This window comes from Pinus tabuliformis, chromosome 1_2, assembly GCF_031772625.1.
Source record: "Pinus tabuliformis cultivar Carrire ecotype Pingquan chromosome 1_2, CPIR1, whole genome shotgun sequence".
NCBI classification, from domain to species: Eukaryota; Viridiplantae; Streptophyta; class Pinopsida; order Pinales; family Pinaceae; genus Pinus; species Pinus tabuliformis.
The window spans coordinates 26,354,140-26,370,915 of NC_142298.1; the positions used below are offsets into that span (position 1 = coordinate 26,354,140).

Here is a 16,776-nt window from a genome sequence, read left to right on the forward strand (position 1 = left end):
CACTATTTCCAAATCTTAAAAAATTTATTACTTCACAACTTTGAAATCCAAATAGATCTTCTTCTTTTTCTATTACTTCACAAATTTGAAATCCAAATAGATCTTCTTCGCACGAAACTTTGCCTAGTGAAATACGCCGTGAAATATGGTTTGCGCTCTAATTTTTCTTGAAACTCCAAGTTATATGCGTGTTACAATGATAACCTTAATAACGACCAAAGAAATGGCCATTTCAGTATGTATCCTTAGTTATCATTGAAATTAACTTTAGTTGTTTTGAATTGTCAATTGTATGGCTAATTCTTCAAGTTTGTTTCATGGTAAAGGATTCATAGAAATCCAAATCATTGGTTAATTCTTCTAGTTTGTTGCAGAGTAAAGGATTCAGAGAAATAAAAATCATTTCTTCAGCGCAAGAATTCTTATCATTTGAAAGCACAATCTATGATAATTGCATTCAAATCCATATAATTACCTTAATACCTAATTCAAGCTCTACACAGAGGACCTGCTGGCACCTTATAGAGAAGCGGCACCTTACGGAGAAGCCCTACAGAAAATAAGAAGTAATTCGAGGTTGCAAAAACAAAGAAACTATGTCGGCATGAGAGAAGGTCGCAAATTATGTAATATTAATAGCTTGAGTTTCTCACTTGTATCTGCATCATTTTCAAGTTGTACGGTCCTGACCCCAGGCTCCTAGTGAGTAGCTACCGCCCTACCAGTTATGTTCGCAGCCTCCAAAATCCAGTTCAAGTTCCAAATTCTAGCCATTTTAGCCATCAAAGTTTGAGAAAAGATTGCAGACCACTCACACAGTTTGAGAACATGAATTTGTTTGGTTATCCTCCAATTCAAGTTCCAAATTATAGCCATTTTAGCCATCACAGTTTGAGAATAGATTGCAGACCACTCACACAGTTTGAGAACAAGAATCTATTCGGTTGTCCTTAAGCTTTTTGGCAGTAGATTTCGCGCCACAGGTAAGTGGTTTCTGCCCGCAATTCTTTTGTGTTTTTGTCCGAAAATTCTTTTGAGTTTTTCTCTAACAAATTTGAGTTAGTAACTCCATTGAATATATTTACATTCTCTATCAAACATGATTTTAATATATGAACATAATCTTCTTGTGTTTGTTCTTGCGAGGCTTTTTCGCTATTCACATGGATTATTAAAAGAAAAAATTACAATTGTAACAAATGAAACACTATTGATTAGAAGTAAAAATCAATTCATAAAATTCAATTTACATTTAGGACTACCCAGTACCATGTCTTTGCCACAAGGGCTCTAGCCTCTACAGTACCATCTCAAAACCCGAACCCTCTAAAAACCAAAAACAAAACAACCCACTAAATAAATGGTAAACCTATATACGCAACCGCCATTTACAAACATTTTCCATTCAGTTAACCTAAGATTTCAATGGCCCTAACTTCAAGTTTATGCTATTGTGTTTTAACAATTACCTCTTCTAGTGAAACTATCCAAAATTTAGTTTGTGTACATGTTGATATTGAATGTAATTTGTGAACATTTACATAGTTCATACACATTATTTTTTTGGTTTGAAACTTATTTCAGAGCTATTTTTCTTGTAATGGGATTGACATCCAAGTGACTTAAATGGAAAACATGGTATGTGTGCTTCAATTTCTGTTATGTGAATTTTTTTTGTCTAATTTTAGTTGAACAATATTTACATTCACTATTTTCATGTGAGAGTAATTATATATATATATATATATATATATATATATATATATATATATATATATATATATATATATATATATATATATATATATATATATACTTTCTAATATATATTTTTGTTATTTTTTAGAAATAAAAAAATTACAGAGATGTAGATACATATTTTCCATTTATTTTCTCACTATTTCCATCTTAAAGAAAAAAAGGCTAAACATTTTAACTATCTGGAAAAATCACAGAAATATCATCAACAAGTCTCAAATGAAAGTGTAGCAATGACACTTGAGTTGATTGGTACAACACAACATGGAAATTTTGCAAAATACAATTTGCAGAAATTAAATGAAACTTGTACAAATAAATATTACAAGTCATGTGATGGGCAATTTAAAAGTAAAACCGTCATAAAAATATTCTCTGACAAGTAGGGGCACCCGTCAAATTTAAACCCTGGAGGGGAGCATCGCAGAAAGTGAAATGGGAACCATGGGTGCTTGTTTGGGTGTTGGTTTTATAGGCATACACAGTGGAAAACCATTTTTCAATAGATTGTAATTTAGCTGCGAGACAAGTATATGGCACCCTTGAAAGATCCCGAGCAGCGATTTGGTTCTTGGCTTAGCGTTTGGTTGGAATACCTAGCACCCTCACACAATTCCAAATTGTTGGTTCATTTTGGTCTTCTCTTCACGCATCGAGAAGGTAACCATGGCTCATTGTTTCTTCTAGTCTAGGTGGTATGTCTTCTGTCCCTCGAGCAATCTCTGGGAGCTCTGCGAAGGGGACTCCTTTGAATTATGGAGTTTATGCCTGCGAGTCTTAAAAGATCATCATTGTGTCTTTGTTCTTAGTTTGAGTCCTCGGTTTCACAAGTCTAGCTCTTGTTGGTGCCCTAGTTTTGGCACGCTTTTAGTTGCCACCCACGTCTGTTATTCAACCAAGAGGTCATCCATTTCTCCTTTAAGTCTTTTCATTCATTTGAATTATTGTTGTTCTGGGGTCGGTGTTTCATGGGTTTGCTCTCAGGCCACCTCGGTAGTAGAATTTTGCATTTGTGGGTTTGTGGGCTTCACTGTCTTTTCTAGGAAGTTGTTTGGTTTTAGGGCAATCCCTCTCAGCCTGTTGCAAAACCTACCCTGGTGTGGTTTCTGTCATACTATACTCAGGACTAGCAGGTTTTAGTTTTATTGTACTTTGGGGGTTTGTTCTTACTTCTATTCTCGAAGGAGTTTTAAGGTGTGCTCCAAGACCCCGATGGCCAGTTCCTCATCTTTGAAAGCAATGCCACGCCAAAGAGGGAGGCCTCGCGGTGGGGGAGGCCATCACTTCAATGCAGGTTGTCTAGCTCATAGCCACAACGCTTCTTCTAAAAATTCTGCAAGCTTGGAACATGAGGGTGAAGTGGCTCACACTTCAGACAGACCACTCTCCTCGCTGTATAGTTGCTCCAGCCTTCATGGATTCCATCGTAGAGCAACTACGAGGTATCCAGGTCAATATGGAAATCATTCACAATGACAGGTATGAAGACCACAACAAATTGGTTGCATATATGAATGATATACAATTCAGCGAGAACTAGATATTGGAACAGTTGGATAGTCTCTAATAGAGCCATCACCGAATGAATGACCACCTCTATAATCTGGAAGCCTGGGTGGAACATATTGATTTCCATATGCATGAACGTATAGGTTATTTTGCAGCTCCACCTATACTCCGTCCCCATCCCCTCCTTAATATATTGTTAGTTTTTGTGATCTTTTTGTCTCCCTTAAACAATGTATGGCTTCTAAGCCTGGAAAAAATAATGCATATAAAAACTTATGTGTGACATCCTCCAACCCCATATCCAACTAATCTAGTTAAAATGAAAAAAAAATAAAAATTAAAACATCCTTTATAACCTTTATGAAAATCTAATTAAAATCTAATTAAAACGCTTAACTGTTAAAGAAAAACAAAAAACCAAAAAACAAAAAACAACATTGAATTACCTTTGACACAACCTTTGACACAATATCGTGGAAATATATTCCATTAATATCACCTTTCACTTTCTAAGTAAAATAAATGGGGATGAAAATAGGACAACCTCAACATACATTTCCACAATTTCGCGAGGACGCTGCACATTGAATTTATATTTTGGAACAGTCGATTGCATCATTATCAACGTTCACTCTGGCAAAGAAAACAGAGGAGTAAATTGTAATAACCCCAGAACATGTAATATTGAAAAGTTTACTGTGGTAAAAGACAGTAATTAGTTGTTGTTATGTTAAACAAAAATGTGACTACTATTTTAATAAAGTAAATTAAATACTTCTTGAAATTGTTGGCAGCCTCTAAGAGGTGAGATTGAAAGAAAAGGATCAGTTGTGATAACTGATGGAACTACCCTCCAAAGCAGGAAAAGTCCTGGCTGAGGGGTTTCTGTGCTGTAGGGACAGACAGAAGGAAAGGAGAGAAAATCTTCTTGGAAAAAAAAGAAGAAGAAATGAAATGAATGGTTAAGTCTGATGGGGATCAGATAACCTGGCACTGAAGTGCACAGAACCTGTTGAGGGCTGAAGGCCTGCAGGATGGCTCGGGGGGAGAACTGCATCTGAGTGATGAGTCTCAAGGCTGGGTGGACGAGCAGAACCAAAGTTCAGGTGACTTATTTGTTTGAAACCAAATCCAGTTCGGGTGAACCAGGTATGGTCTCAAAACTGTGGAAGCCCCTGAACAGTAGTTATATTTGCTTTAAACATTAAAGAGTTAATAGGAAATTATGTGTTATGATTTCTCTAGAAGCTGTAACTTAATGAGATTAAACAGGAAAGACTCCTCTCTGCATGACGTAATGTCTTTAACGAAAGAGGATCGTTGCAGAATACCAATGTTTTAGGGTATTATATTCAGAGAGAAAATTACTGAGCACTGATTCCAGAGACAGAGATAAAACACCCTCACGGGTTGCAATCTGGATTCTGTTAGAAATAATCGAATATCAAGGACTGCATGGAAAACAAAACTCCGTAAGAGTGAACCGCTGAGATAGGTATAGCGGTACTGTAGAGAAATGAATTGAAAGCAAGAAGCTTGGAAACCCTATCGAAAGACTATGCACAGAGAGTCGAAACAGATTCTGTAACCCACGGATACACACGGGTAACAGTGTTAACTGTAGAGTTGCGTCTAGAAGAGGACGCCGTTACCCCTCGACTGCGGTCAGGGGTGAGTCACGAGCTCATAGCAGAGTAGCTAGCTCGGGTATAACTTAGAAGGAAAACCATATGCATTCTTGCAACCCACAAGCATAGAACTGAAAAGGGCGTCATGGTTATGTTATTAACTATGCATAAATACAAAACTGTGCATTTATATTAAAACGTGACAGAGATACAAACAGTACATTTATCCAGTGCATGCGGCTGTAAATCATAAATGTAGATAACTATTTACATCACTGTGGAAATACGCATAGTCGTATGTAACATTAAGCATGTAAACGGATGGATCAAACCCCACATAGTACATTTATCCTGTGCATGCAATATAAGATTAATGAATAGTAAAAACAACAGAGTCGGCATACATGTATTACAGCCGAAAAACAGAAGTAAATAACTGAGCAACGTTATATATATTAGCAGCATAAACGGCGAGGGTTTTCCGCCTTGTAACAAGTATTAATAACTCTAATGACCAACACATGGATAAACCCTATGAACATTCACGATTTCAAGAAAAGGAGAACCGAGTATTACTACTTCACATAAATTAATGTTTGGACTGTATAAGTCTTTAATTTGTTTATACAACACCGAGTCAATAACCTGGTCCATTACCTCGGCTACCGGACAAAAATCGAAACACAGGGGGTAAAACAAACCCTGGAGTATTAACAACAAACTTATGACAATCTTAGGCTTCGGTGAGCCCGATGCAGGGCTTGAGCGCGGAGGCTCAACCCGCATGCAAAACTCAAAGAAAAACTATACAAAGGTCTCGGTGGACCGAACAGAGATAAACTCCGGAACTGGACGAAGGTCTATGAATGTAATCAGATAACCATAGCATCCTGTTAAAGAACCTAAGAGTAGGAGTATGCAACCAGGAGGGTTCTCAACAGAGAGTACCTCTGCACATAAAGCAAGAAGGCCCGCGTGGAGGCGATGGCCTGCACATTCCAAAACCCTGTCTCAATAGCTACAAAACGCTGCGGATAGATAACAGGCAGTGGGATAGTGTAGCTTACCTGGGAAACAGGGGGTCGAATTTCCATAGGAACCCAGACACGTTCCATGAAATAACCCGCGAACGCCAGCTGAGACCAAACATTAAGAGTTAGACGTTACTGTAGCGGATTGTAAACTTTGTAACTCAAAGTAGCAGAACGAACTGTGAATCTCATAACCATTAAAACCGCAATGCTTACCTGTAGAGACCAGTGGACGGAATTTGTTAACTGCTGGACAATCGTGGAGCAGAACGGCAGTGTTGATGGAAGAAACCCTGGTCTGGTGTGCAGAGCCGGAGCCGAATGCAAGTGAACAAACAAATGAACCCGGAGGATTAGGAAGGGGCATAAATATCCCCTTAAACCCTTGACCGAATGCCATCCGTCGGATTGAAGGATTAGATCCGAGCCGTTGAGTTAAGGCGGGAATAGGGATCGTCAAAACCGAGATCCCCGCTCCCAAGAAGTCACATGGCTGGAGCAGCCTGCGACTGCCACCTAAACCTCTCCGGACGGGTGCCTTTAAGTCGATCATACAGCGGTGGTTGGAGTGACTGTGGTCGGACCATCACAGGTCACGCCACATTAACACATAGATTTTATAATAGACTGTTGTTACCAACCCTGTAACGTAACATATATATGTGCCTAACTACATGAAACCGCAGTTTACCTTTACACATGGCAAATAATTATGGCAAAAGACATATGCATGTTTCTGACTCATGCGCATATAGTGTTAAACATTGGAATATAAACAAGTCAGTTGAATAGCCTTTGATGCATATATATATGTAACGGGTGCATGTCAAGTACAGCTGTGTGGACCAAAACCATATGCGTCTTATGTCAACAATTATAATAAGTGCAATATGGACCGAATGCTAAACATTTATATAATATGCTGTAAAGAGTTAAATACCCAAATGATTTTATACCTGATGTGGTTAATTATAGGTGGATTGACCTATAATAATTTTTTTTTGTTATGTATTTAGAAATAGAGGTGTGACAAATTGGTATCAGAGCCAAGTTTCAACACTGTGGCCTTAAAAGAAAAACATATTTCAGTATGCAGAAGGGCACACCAAACAACATATGCAGGTTAATAATGTGCTTAACTGTGTTCTGTTTATTTGGAATGAACCAGAATTGCAAAGTTAGCAGCTAAACCAGGAAAAGACAAGATGCAGGGACCCAGCAGTAATCCACAAGAAAATGCAGGGTTGTGGGTGCAATTGGATGCAGAATCACGAAGTACCAACCTTGCGATCCTGGAAACTGTCCAGGAATTGAAGAATGAAATGGCGCGATTGAGAGAGGATAATGCTCGCTTAACAGTTGAGCAGGAAAAGATTTTGAAGAGCCTGTCGGACAGGCAGAACCCACCCCTGTCTAATCCCAGTGCAGAGCAGCAGAGGGTGACAGAAGAACAGGACTACCAAATGGAACCAGAGAACTCTGAAGACAAGGAAGACCACTCTGATAATGCGCCTCAACAGCAAACTTCGAAGCGTCAGAAAGTGGAACTACAAGGAGAATTTCGAAAGATTAAACCTCCACATTTTGATGGTGAGCAGGAGGAAGCTGCAGAAGCCTGGTTAATCAATATGAATAAGTACTTTTAGTTATACGAGTATGAACACAATCTAAAGGCAAGATTGGAAATTTTCCAGTTACAAGGTAAGGCAACCTTGTGGTGGGAAGAAATCAAGATCGTTAAGGGGGTCAGTGAACGGACCATTACCTGGGAAAAGTTCCAGAGATATTTTAAAGAAAGGTACCTGACTGAGCGTTTTTATGATGAAAAAGCCCGGGAATTTCACGATCTGAGACTGGGACAGCAGACCATGGACGAGTTTATTAACCGTTTTACTTCGCTGCTACGTTATGTACCCTACATCAAGGAGGAGAAAGCCAAGGTCCAAAGGTTTGTGAGCAGTTTACCTTCATACATAAGGGAAAGGATTGAATTTGACAATCCTAGAACCATGGACGAGGCTATCCGTAAGGCGAGAATCTGTTACCAGCAGAGCAAACAAAAGGGGGACACCTCCAGCAAAAGATGGAATGAGAAAAGAGGAGGTCGGATGGTTGGAAGCAGCAAAGGAAATCGCAGCAGTGGGAACAAGGGTGCTGGTAAAGGACTAAACAACAGACCGGTGGCAAGGAATGCGCCCCGACCCAGACCGATGAGCGAATCCAAGGCAAACGAACAGTCTGTTAGACCAGAAGGTGAGGGGACGACCAGACCGCCAGTGCAGTGCTGGGGTTGTGGAGGACCTCACTATGTCAAGAATTGCCCACAAAGGAAGGGTACAGACCAAATATCTCAGATTCATGAGGCGTCGACTGTTGGGGACGTGGCGCGTAGTGTACCAAGAATCAACGCTGCACTGGAGGACCGACAAGCGGAGTACCAGCCATCTATGATCGAATTTGAAGGTAAAATCTCAAACTTTTCCATAGCTGTTCTTATAGACCCTGGGGCTACTTTAAGTTATATTAGCCCGAAAGTAGTGGAACAGTGTAAACTACAAGCTGAAAAGTTCAAGAACCCGTGGCTGGTCCAACTAGCCACAGGAGCCAAGAGACGAGTCTTGTCCAAAGTGAATAACTGCTCCTTAGTTATGGCTGGACAGTCTATAGTGGCAGATCTGAATGTACTACCCTTGGGTTCTTATGACATCTTGATTGGGATGGACTGGCTAGAGAAACACTGGTCCTTAGTGAACTGTAAAACCAAGACCATCTATTACAAAGATGACCTTGGAGAACAACGGGAGTTGCAAGGAATCAGACACCCGGTGCAAATTCGACCTATTACAGCAACTCAGCTAGCTAAGTGCATCAAGAAGAAATGTCAAATCTATGCTATTCAGGTGGGGTACGTGAATCAGAAGGATAAAACTACTACGCTAGGTGGTATTCCGATAGTACAAGAGTTTGCGGATGTCTTTCCCGAGGAAGTGTCGGGACTACCACCAAAGCGGGATGTGGATTTTACGATTGAGCTGATTCCAGGGGCAGCACCGGTGTCACGGGCACGCTATCGTATGAGTGTGCCAGAACTGATGGAATTGAAGATGCAATTGCAGGAACTGTTGGATAAAAATTACATCCGACCTAGCGTATCACCCTGGGGAGCCCCGGTGCTGTTCGTCAAAAAGAAAGATGGAACCTTCCGGATGTGTATTGATTATCTTCAGCTGAATAAGCTCACGATCAAAAACAAGTATCCTTTTCCTAGGATTGACGAACTTTTTGATCAGGTGAAGGGAGCCACGGTGTTTTCTAAAATTGACCTGCGATCTGGTTACCATCAGATCAGAATAAAAGAGGAAGATATTGCTAAAACCGCCTTCAGAACGCGGTACGGGCATTATGAATTCGTGGTGCTACCTTTTGGGCTGACCAACGCACCTGCTACTTTCATGTGTCTGATGAACAGTGTGTTTCATCAGTTTCTAGACAAATTTGTGCTGATCTTCATAGATGATATTCTGATTTACAGCAAATCGAGGAAGGAGCACGAAGAACATCTTAGATTGGTATTGCAAACTTTGCGGGAACATCAATTATATGCAAAGTTTAGCAAATGTGACTTTTACAAGGAAGAGATACAATATTTGGGCCATGTGATCACTAAGGAAGGAATCGCAGTAGACCCCGAGAAGATCAGAACCATAATGGAGTGGCCTACACCAAAGGATGTGGCGGATATTAGGTCCTTTATGGGGTTAGCAGGTTATTATCGACGATTTGTTGAAGGCTTCTCGAGGGTAGCATACCCTATTACCTCTTTGCAAAAGAAGGGAAAAGCATTCAAGTGGACCTCAGAGTGCCAGAAGAGCTTTGAACAGCTCAAACACTTACTTACCACCGCACCTGTACTAAGCATAGCTGATCCTAATAAGGATTATGTAGTTTGCACGGATGCAAGTAAGGAAGGTGTGGGAGGAGTGCTGATGCAGGAGGGAAGAGTCATTGCTTATGAATCTAGAAAGTTGAAGGAGCACGAGCAGAAATACTCTGCCTACGACATGGAACTGGCTGCTGTCATTCATGCCCTGAAAATGTGGCGGCACTACCTTTTGGGCAGAAAATTTCTGTTACTAACAGACCATCACAGCCTAACAAATTATTTCAGTCAACCAACTTTAAATACAAGGCAAGCTCGTTGGGCTGACTTTTTAAGTGGATTTGACTTTGAAATTAAGCATTTAAAGGGAAGGGAGAACCACGTGGCTGATGCATTAAGTCGAAAGGTACAATGCTTGTGCAAAATTTCAGTTAGTAAATGGAAAAATACTTTGTTGGAAAGAATAAAAACAGCAACTGAATGTGATGCTGTGTATCAGCAAATTAAACAACAAATACAACAACTCCCTGGTAAAGAATCACAACAGGGGCATAGGCTAGATGATGCTGGAATGTTATATTTTAACAATAAGCTATATGTACCCAATGAAGATAATGTTAAGAATTTGATTCTAGATGAGTTTCACACCAGCCATTATGCCGGGCATCCGGGCTACCAGAAAATGGTTACCGCCCTTCGCAAAGAATTCTATTGGCCAAAAATGAAGAAGGAGGTGGCTGAGTATCTAGCACGATGTCTAGAATGCCAACAGATTAAGGCAGAACATTTGCATCCAGCTGGGCTGTTACAACCCCTACCTATTCCAGAATGGAAGTGGGAGACGATCTCCATGGATTTTATAGCAGGGCTGCCTAAAACAAAGAAAAATAATGATTCCATTATGGTAGTAGTGGATAAGCTAAGTAAGGCAGCACACTTCATACCGGTGCAATCGACATATAAAGTTGTTCAGATTGCACATGTTTTCATGCAAAATATTTTCAAATTGCATGGACTTCCGAAGGTGATTATCTTTGACCGGGATGTCAAGTTTACATCAGCCTTTTGGAGGACATTGTTTGCGGAGCTGGGAACCCAGCTTAACTTTAGCACCGCTTACCATCCCCAAACAGACGGCCAAACTGAACGAGTAAATCAGGTTGTGGAGGATATGTTGAGGGCTTGCGTTATGATGAAGCCAACCCAGTGGGAGGATTACCTCCACCTAGTCGAGTTCGCCTATAACAATGGGTATCACTCCTCAACCCAGATGAGTCCTTTTGAGGTCATGTACGGGCGAAAGTGCCGCACACCTGCAAGCTGGGGTGGACCAGAAGACAAGTTGCGAATTGGTCCAGACATGCTCAAGGAAATGGAGGATACAATAAAGAGGGTGCGTGCCAACTTGAAAGCCGCTCAGGATCGACAGAAAAGCTTCGCTGATCGAAAGAGAAGATTCAAGGAATTTCAGGTTGGGGATCATGTGTTCGTAAGAATCCAACCAAGAAGGAGTACCTTGCAGTGGAGTGGATGTGCCAAATTGGCACCCCGCTACTTTGGACCTTTTCAGATCTTGGCAAAAGTGGGGCCGGTGGCTTACCAACTCGCCCTACCAAGCCATATTAAGATTCACAATGTGTTTCACGTATCCGTATTAAAGCAATACGTTTACGATCCTAAACATGTGATTCAATGGCAGAATGTTCGGGTAAGGATTAATCTGGTCACTATGAATAAGCACTGTTTTTAAACTGAAAAATAATTAAATTTATTGCTGATTGCAGGTCGAGCCGGAAGGCGAGGTTCTGGTCGAACCACTGACCATCCTAGATCGGAGAGAGGTGCAGCTGCGGAAACGAGTTATTTCGCAAGCTAAAGTGCAGTGGCAGCACTATGGTCCAGAAGAAGCTACTTGGGAGGACGAGGAACTCCTTAGAGAAGCGTACCCAAACTTGTTTAAGAGAGACAGACATCGGGACGATGTCCAATCTCAGGAGGGGGAGATGTAATAACCCCAGAACATGTAATATTGAAAAGTTTACTGTGGTAAAAGACAGTAATCAGTTGTTGTTATGTTAAACAAAACTGTGACTACTATTTTAATAAAGTAAATTAAATACTTCTTGAAATTGTTGGCAGCCTCTAAGAGGTGAGATTGAAAGAAAAGGATCAGTTGTGATAACTGATGGAACTACCCTCCAAAGCAGGAAAAGTCCTGGCTGAGGGGTTTCTGTGCTGTAGGGACAGACAGAAGGAAAGGAGAGAAAATCTTCTTGGAAAAAAAAGAAGAAGAAATGAAATGAATGGTTAAGTCTGATGGGGATCAGATAACCTGGCACTGAAGTGCACAGAACCTGTTGAGGGCTGAAGGCCTGCAGGATGGCTCGGGGGGAGAACTGCATCTGAGTGATGAGTCTCAAGGCTGGGTGGACGAGCAGAACCAAAGTTCAGCTGACTTATTTGTTTGAAACCAAATCCAGTTCGGGTGAACCAGGTATGGTCTCAAAACTGTGGAAGCCCCTGAACAGTAGTTATATTTGCTTTAAACATTAAAGAGTTAATAGGAAATTATGTGTTATGATTTCTTTAGAAGCTGTAACTTAATGAGATTAAACAGGAAAGACTCCTCTCTGCATGACGTAATGTCTTTAAAGAAAGAGGATCGTTGCAGAATACCAATGTTTTAGGGTATTATATTCAGAGAGAAAATTACTGAGCACTGATTCCAGAGACAGAGATAAAACACACTCACGGGTTGCAATCTGGATTCTGTTAGAAATAATCGAATATCAAGGACTGCATGGAAAACAAAACTCCATAAGAGTGAACCGCTGAGATAGGTATAGCGGTACTGTAGAGAAAGGAATTGAAAGCAAGAAGCTTGGAAACCCTATCGAAAGACTATGCACAGAGAGTCGAAATAGATTCTGTAACCCACGGATACACACGGGTAACAGTGTTAACTGTAGAGTTGCATCTAGAAGGGGACGCCGTTACCCCTCGACTGCGGTCAGGGGTGAGTCACGAGCTCATAGCAGAGTAGCTAGCTCGGGTATAACTTAGAAGGAAAACCATATGCATTCTTGCAACCCACAAGCATAGAACTGAAAAGGGCGTCATGGTTATGTTATTAACTATGCATAAATACAAAACTGTGCATTTATGTTAAAATGTGACAGAGATACAAATAGTACATTTATCCAGTGCATGCGGCTGTAAATCATAAATGTAGATAACTATTTACATCACTGTGGAAATACGCATAGTCGTATGTAACATTAAGCATGTAAACGGATGGATCAAACCCCACATAGTACATTTATCCTGTGCATGCAATATAAGATTAATGAATAGTAAAAACAACAGAGTCGGCATACATGTATTACAGCCGAAAAACAGAAGTAAATAACTGAGCAACGTTATATATATTAGCAGCATAAACGGCGAGGGTTTTCCGCCTTGTAACAAGTATTAATAACTCTAATGACCAACACATGGATAAACCCTATGAACATTCACGATTTCAAGAAAAGGAGAACCGAGTATTACTACTCCACAGAAATTAATGTTTGGACTGTATAAGTCTTTAATTTGTTTATACAACACCGAGTCAATAACCTGGTCCATTACCTCGGCTACCGGACAAAAATCGAAACACAGGGGGTAAAACAAACCCTGGAGTATTAACAACAAACTTATGACAATCTTAGGCTTCGGTGAGCCCGATGCAGGGCTTGAGCGCGGAGGCTCAACCCGCATGCAAAACTCAAAGAAAAACTATACAAAGGTCTCGGTGGACCGAACAGAGATAAACTCCGGAACTGGACGAAGGTCTATGAATGTAATCAGATAACCATAGCATCCTGTTAAAGAACCTAAGAGTAGGAGTATGCAACCAGGAGGGTTCTCAACAGAGAGTACCTCTGCACATAAAGCAAGAAGGCCTGCGTGGAGGCGATGGCCTGCACATTCCAAAACCCTGTCTCAATAGCTACAAAACGTTGCGGATAGATAACAGGAAGTGGGACAGTGTAGCTTACCTTGGAAACAGGGGGTCGAATTTCCATAGGAACCCAGACACGTTCCATGAAATAACCCGCGAACGCCAGCTGAGACCAAACATTAAGAGTTAGACGTTACTGTAGCGGATTGTAAACTTTGTAACTCAAAGTAGCAGAACGAACTGTGAATCTCATAACCATTAAAACCGCAATGCTTACCTGTAGAGACCAGTGGACGGAATTTGTTAACTGCTGGACAATCGTGGAGCAGAACGGCAGTGTTGATGGAAGAAACCCTGGTCTGGTGTGCAGAGCCGGAGCCGAATGCAAGTGAACAAACAAATGAACCCGGAGGATTAGGAAGGGGCATAAATATCCCCTTAAACCCTTGACCGAATGCCATCCGTCGGATTGAAGGATTAGATCCGAGCCGTTGAGTTAAGGCGGGAATAGGGATCGTCAAAACCGAGATCCCCGCTCCCAAGAAGTCACATGGCTGGAGCAGCCTGCGACTGCCACCTAAACCTCTCCAGACGGGTGCCTTTAAGTCGATCATACAGCGGTGGTTGGAGTGACTGTGGTCGGAACATCACAGGTCATGCCACATTAACACATAGATTTTATAATAGACTGATGTTACCAACCCTGTAACGTAACATATATATGTGCCTAGCTACATGAAACCGCAGTTTACCTTTACACATGGCAAATAATTATGGCAAAAGACATATGCATGTTTCTGACTCATGCGCATATAGTGTTAAACATTGGAATATAAACAAGTCAGTTGAATAGCCTTTGATGCATATATATATGTAACGGGTGCATGTCAAGTACAGCTGTGTGGACCAAAACCATATGCGTCTTATGTCAACAATTATAATAAGTGCAATATGGATCGAATGCTAAACATTTATATAATATGCTGTAAAGAGTTAAATACCCAAATGATTTTATACCTGATGTGGTTAATTATAGGTGGATTGACCTATAATAAAAAATTTTTGTTATGTATTTAGAAATAGAGGTGTGACATAAATGGGTACGAAATGAAAACTCGCACATGAATAATGCGCAAGACAAAATAGTTATTACGAGATCTCGCAATTACCGGAAGGCTTCACAATTAAGCCAAATGGAATAAATCATATATATATATATAGAAAAACAAAAATAATAATATGTAAAAAAACAAAATAATAATATTATAAAACTTAATGAATATATTTATAATAATATACATAATATAAGATTTTATAAATAAAAATTAAAATTAAAATTTATATAACATAAATATATACATAGTAGATTTTATAAAATCATATATTCGAATTAGTCAGAGAAGTGAATACATAAAAGAAATGATATTGATTTTTTAATATTTTATTGAAATTAAATATTTTACATAAAATTATTTATTAAATAAAATTATTATTATTATAAATTTTAAAAAGATAAATAAAATTATAGTTTAAAAAAAAATTAAAACAAGTATATTTTTAGTATATAAAGTAATTGAATATTATTTAATGATAAAAGATATAATTTAATAATAAATTTTAAAATTTTAAAATTTTAAAATGTAATTTAAATATATAATTTCACAATTTTATAGAAGAAAACAAAATTATTATAAATTTAATTTATTTTTATATATGAAAAAAAAAGAAAAACAACATTAGTTTTTTAGTTTAAAATTAAAAAAACATTATTTTTCAGTTACATTTTATTGAAAGAGTGTATTTTAATCATTTTACTAATTAATTTTTTTTGTCATATGATTTAAAATGAAAGATGTTAATTTATTTTCATTATTATTAATTTATCAATGAATAAAATTGAAAATAATAATTTTCTTGTATTTCTAAATCAAGAGTTTAAATTTGAAAATGATATCTTCTTTACATATATAAATGAGATATTTAAACTATTTTTAAAATATTTTTATTATTTTTTTACCCAATTAAAATTAAAATTTTATGGTGCTTTTATTTATCACCATGTATGAGGATAAAAATAAATAAAAACAAGTAGGAGGATTTAAAAAAAAAATACATTGAAACGTGTCTAATGTTAACTAAAAGTGTGCCTCTTAACTTTCTTATTTTATTTTTTTAACAACTAGGATAATCGGTAATTGGTGAGTTATCCTGAGGAGGCCCAGGATCACGTGTGCCTCTTAACTTTATTTTTTATTTTTTTAACAACTAGGATAATCGGTAACTGGTGAGAGTTATCCTGAGCAGGCCCAGGATCAAATCCAACTGGCTGCCACTATAAACCTAGGCTAGGTGCAACAACCTGCAAGCCACACATAATAAATAAATAAATAATAAATAAAAAAATATATAAATATCTTATATACATTTAATATATATTTTAATGCTTAAAAGTACGTGTTTCCTGTTAAGAAGTTATGGGTTTAAATCCAAAAGATAAAATATGTATGTCTTCATAAACATAGCTTAAAATTAGATAATAATAATAATATATATAATTGTTTTAATGTAACATGACAATATATACTAATATAAATCATGGTAAAACCTAATAACTTATTGTTTAGTAAAAGGTGTAATATATTAGGTTGCTTTGATTTCATTATATCTTTTAGGTTTTTAATGTTTTGATATATAGGTTGGTTTTATAAAGTTTTTAGGTTTTTCTTTTATTATTATTAGGTTTTAATATAATAGGTCTTGGATAGATGGTCATCCGGTGGTCTATTAAGTCACTCTTTAATATGAAGTCACTTGTTCAATTGCCCACCTCTATAGGGGTAATATATTGGACATGAGGATGATGTAGTCTCACTCAAACTTAAAAAAAAAAAGAGTCATATAAAAATAATATTCAATTTTATTCCATTTATAAAAATATGATGCTTTATTACTGCTTTCATAATATTAATAATAAGTTTTATTAAGTTTATAACAATATTAAATTCTCTTACCTTTTTTTACATAAGT

The 16,776-nt window shown here is 38.3% G+C and overlaps 1 protein-coding gene across 1 annotated transcript; it reads left to right on the top strand.

The window, feature by feature from the left end:
- Nucleotides 1-6,415: 6,415 nt before the first annotated feature.
- On the top strand, nt 6,416-12,849 carry LOC149204170 (uncharacterized). The gene is made up of 8 exons (XM_089397062.1): nt 6,416-6,570; nt 7,095-7,544; nt 7,725-9,047; nt 9,195-10,212; nt 10,306-10,539; nt 10,831-11,277; nt 11,506-11,514; nt 12,664-12,849. Exons 1-8 carry the CDS (start codon nt 6,416-6,418, stop codon nt 12,847-12,849), a joined length of 3,822 nt encoding a protein of 1,273 aa, XP_089253188.1.
- Nucleotides 12,850-16,776: the final 3,927 nt, after the last annotated feature.

Coding starts and splice junctions, on each gene's coding strand:
- LOC149204170 (XM_089397062.1), top strand. CDS start 6,416: ATGGCTGGAGCAGCCTGCGACTGCCACCTAAACCTCTCCGGACGGGTG. Junction 6,571..7,094: donor AGACTGTTGTTACCAACCCT/GTAACGTAACAT, acceptor GGAATGAACCAG/AATTGCAAAGTTAGCAGCTA. Junction 7,545..7,724: donor GAGGAAGCTGCAGAAGCCTG/GTTAATCAATAT, acceptor TTTTAAAGAAAG/GTACCTGACTGAGCGTTTTT.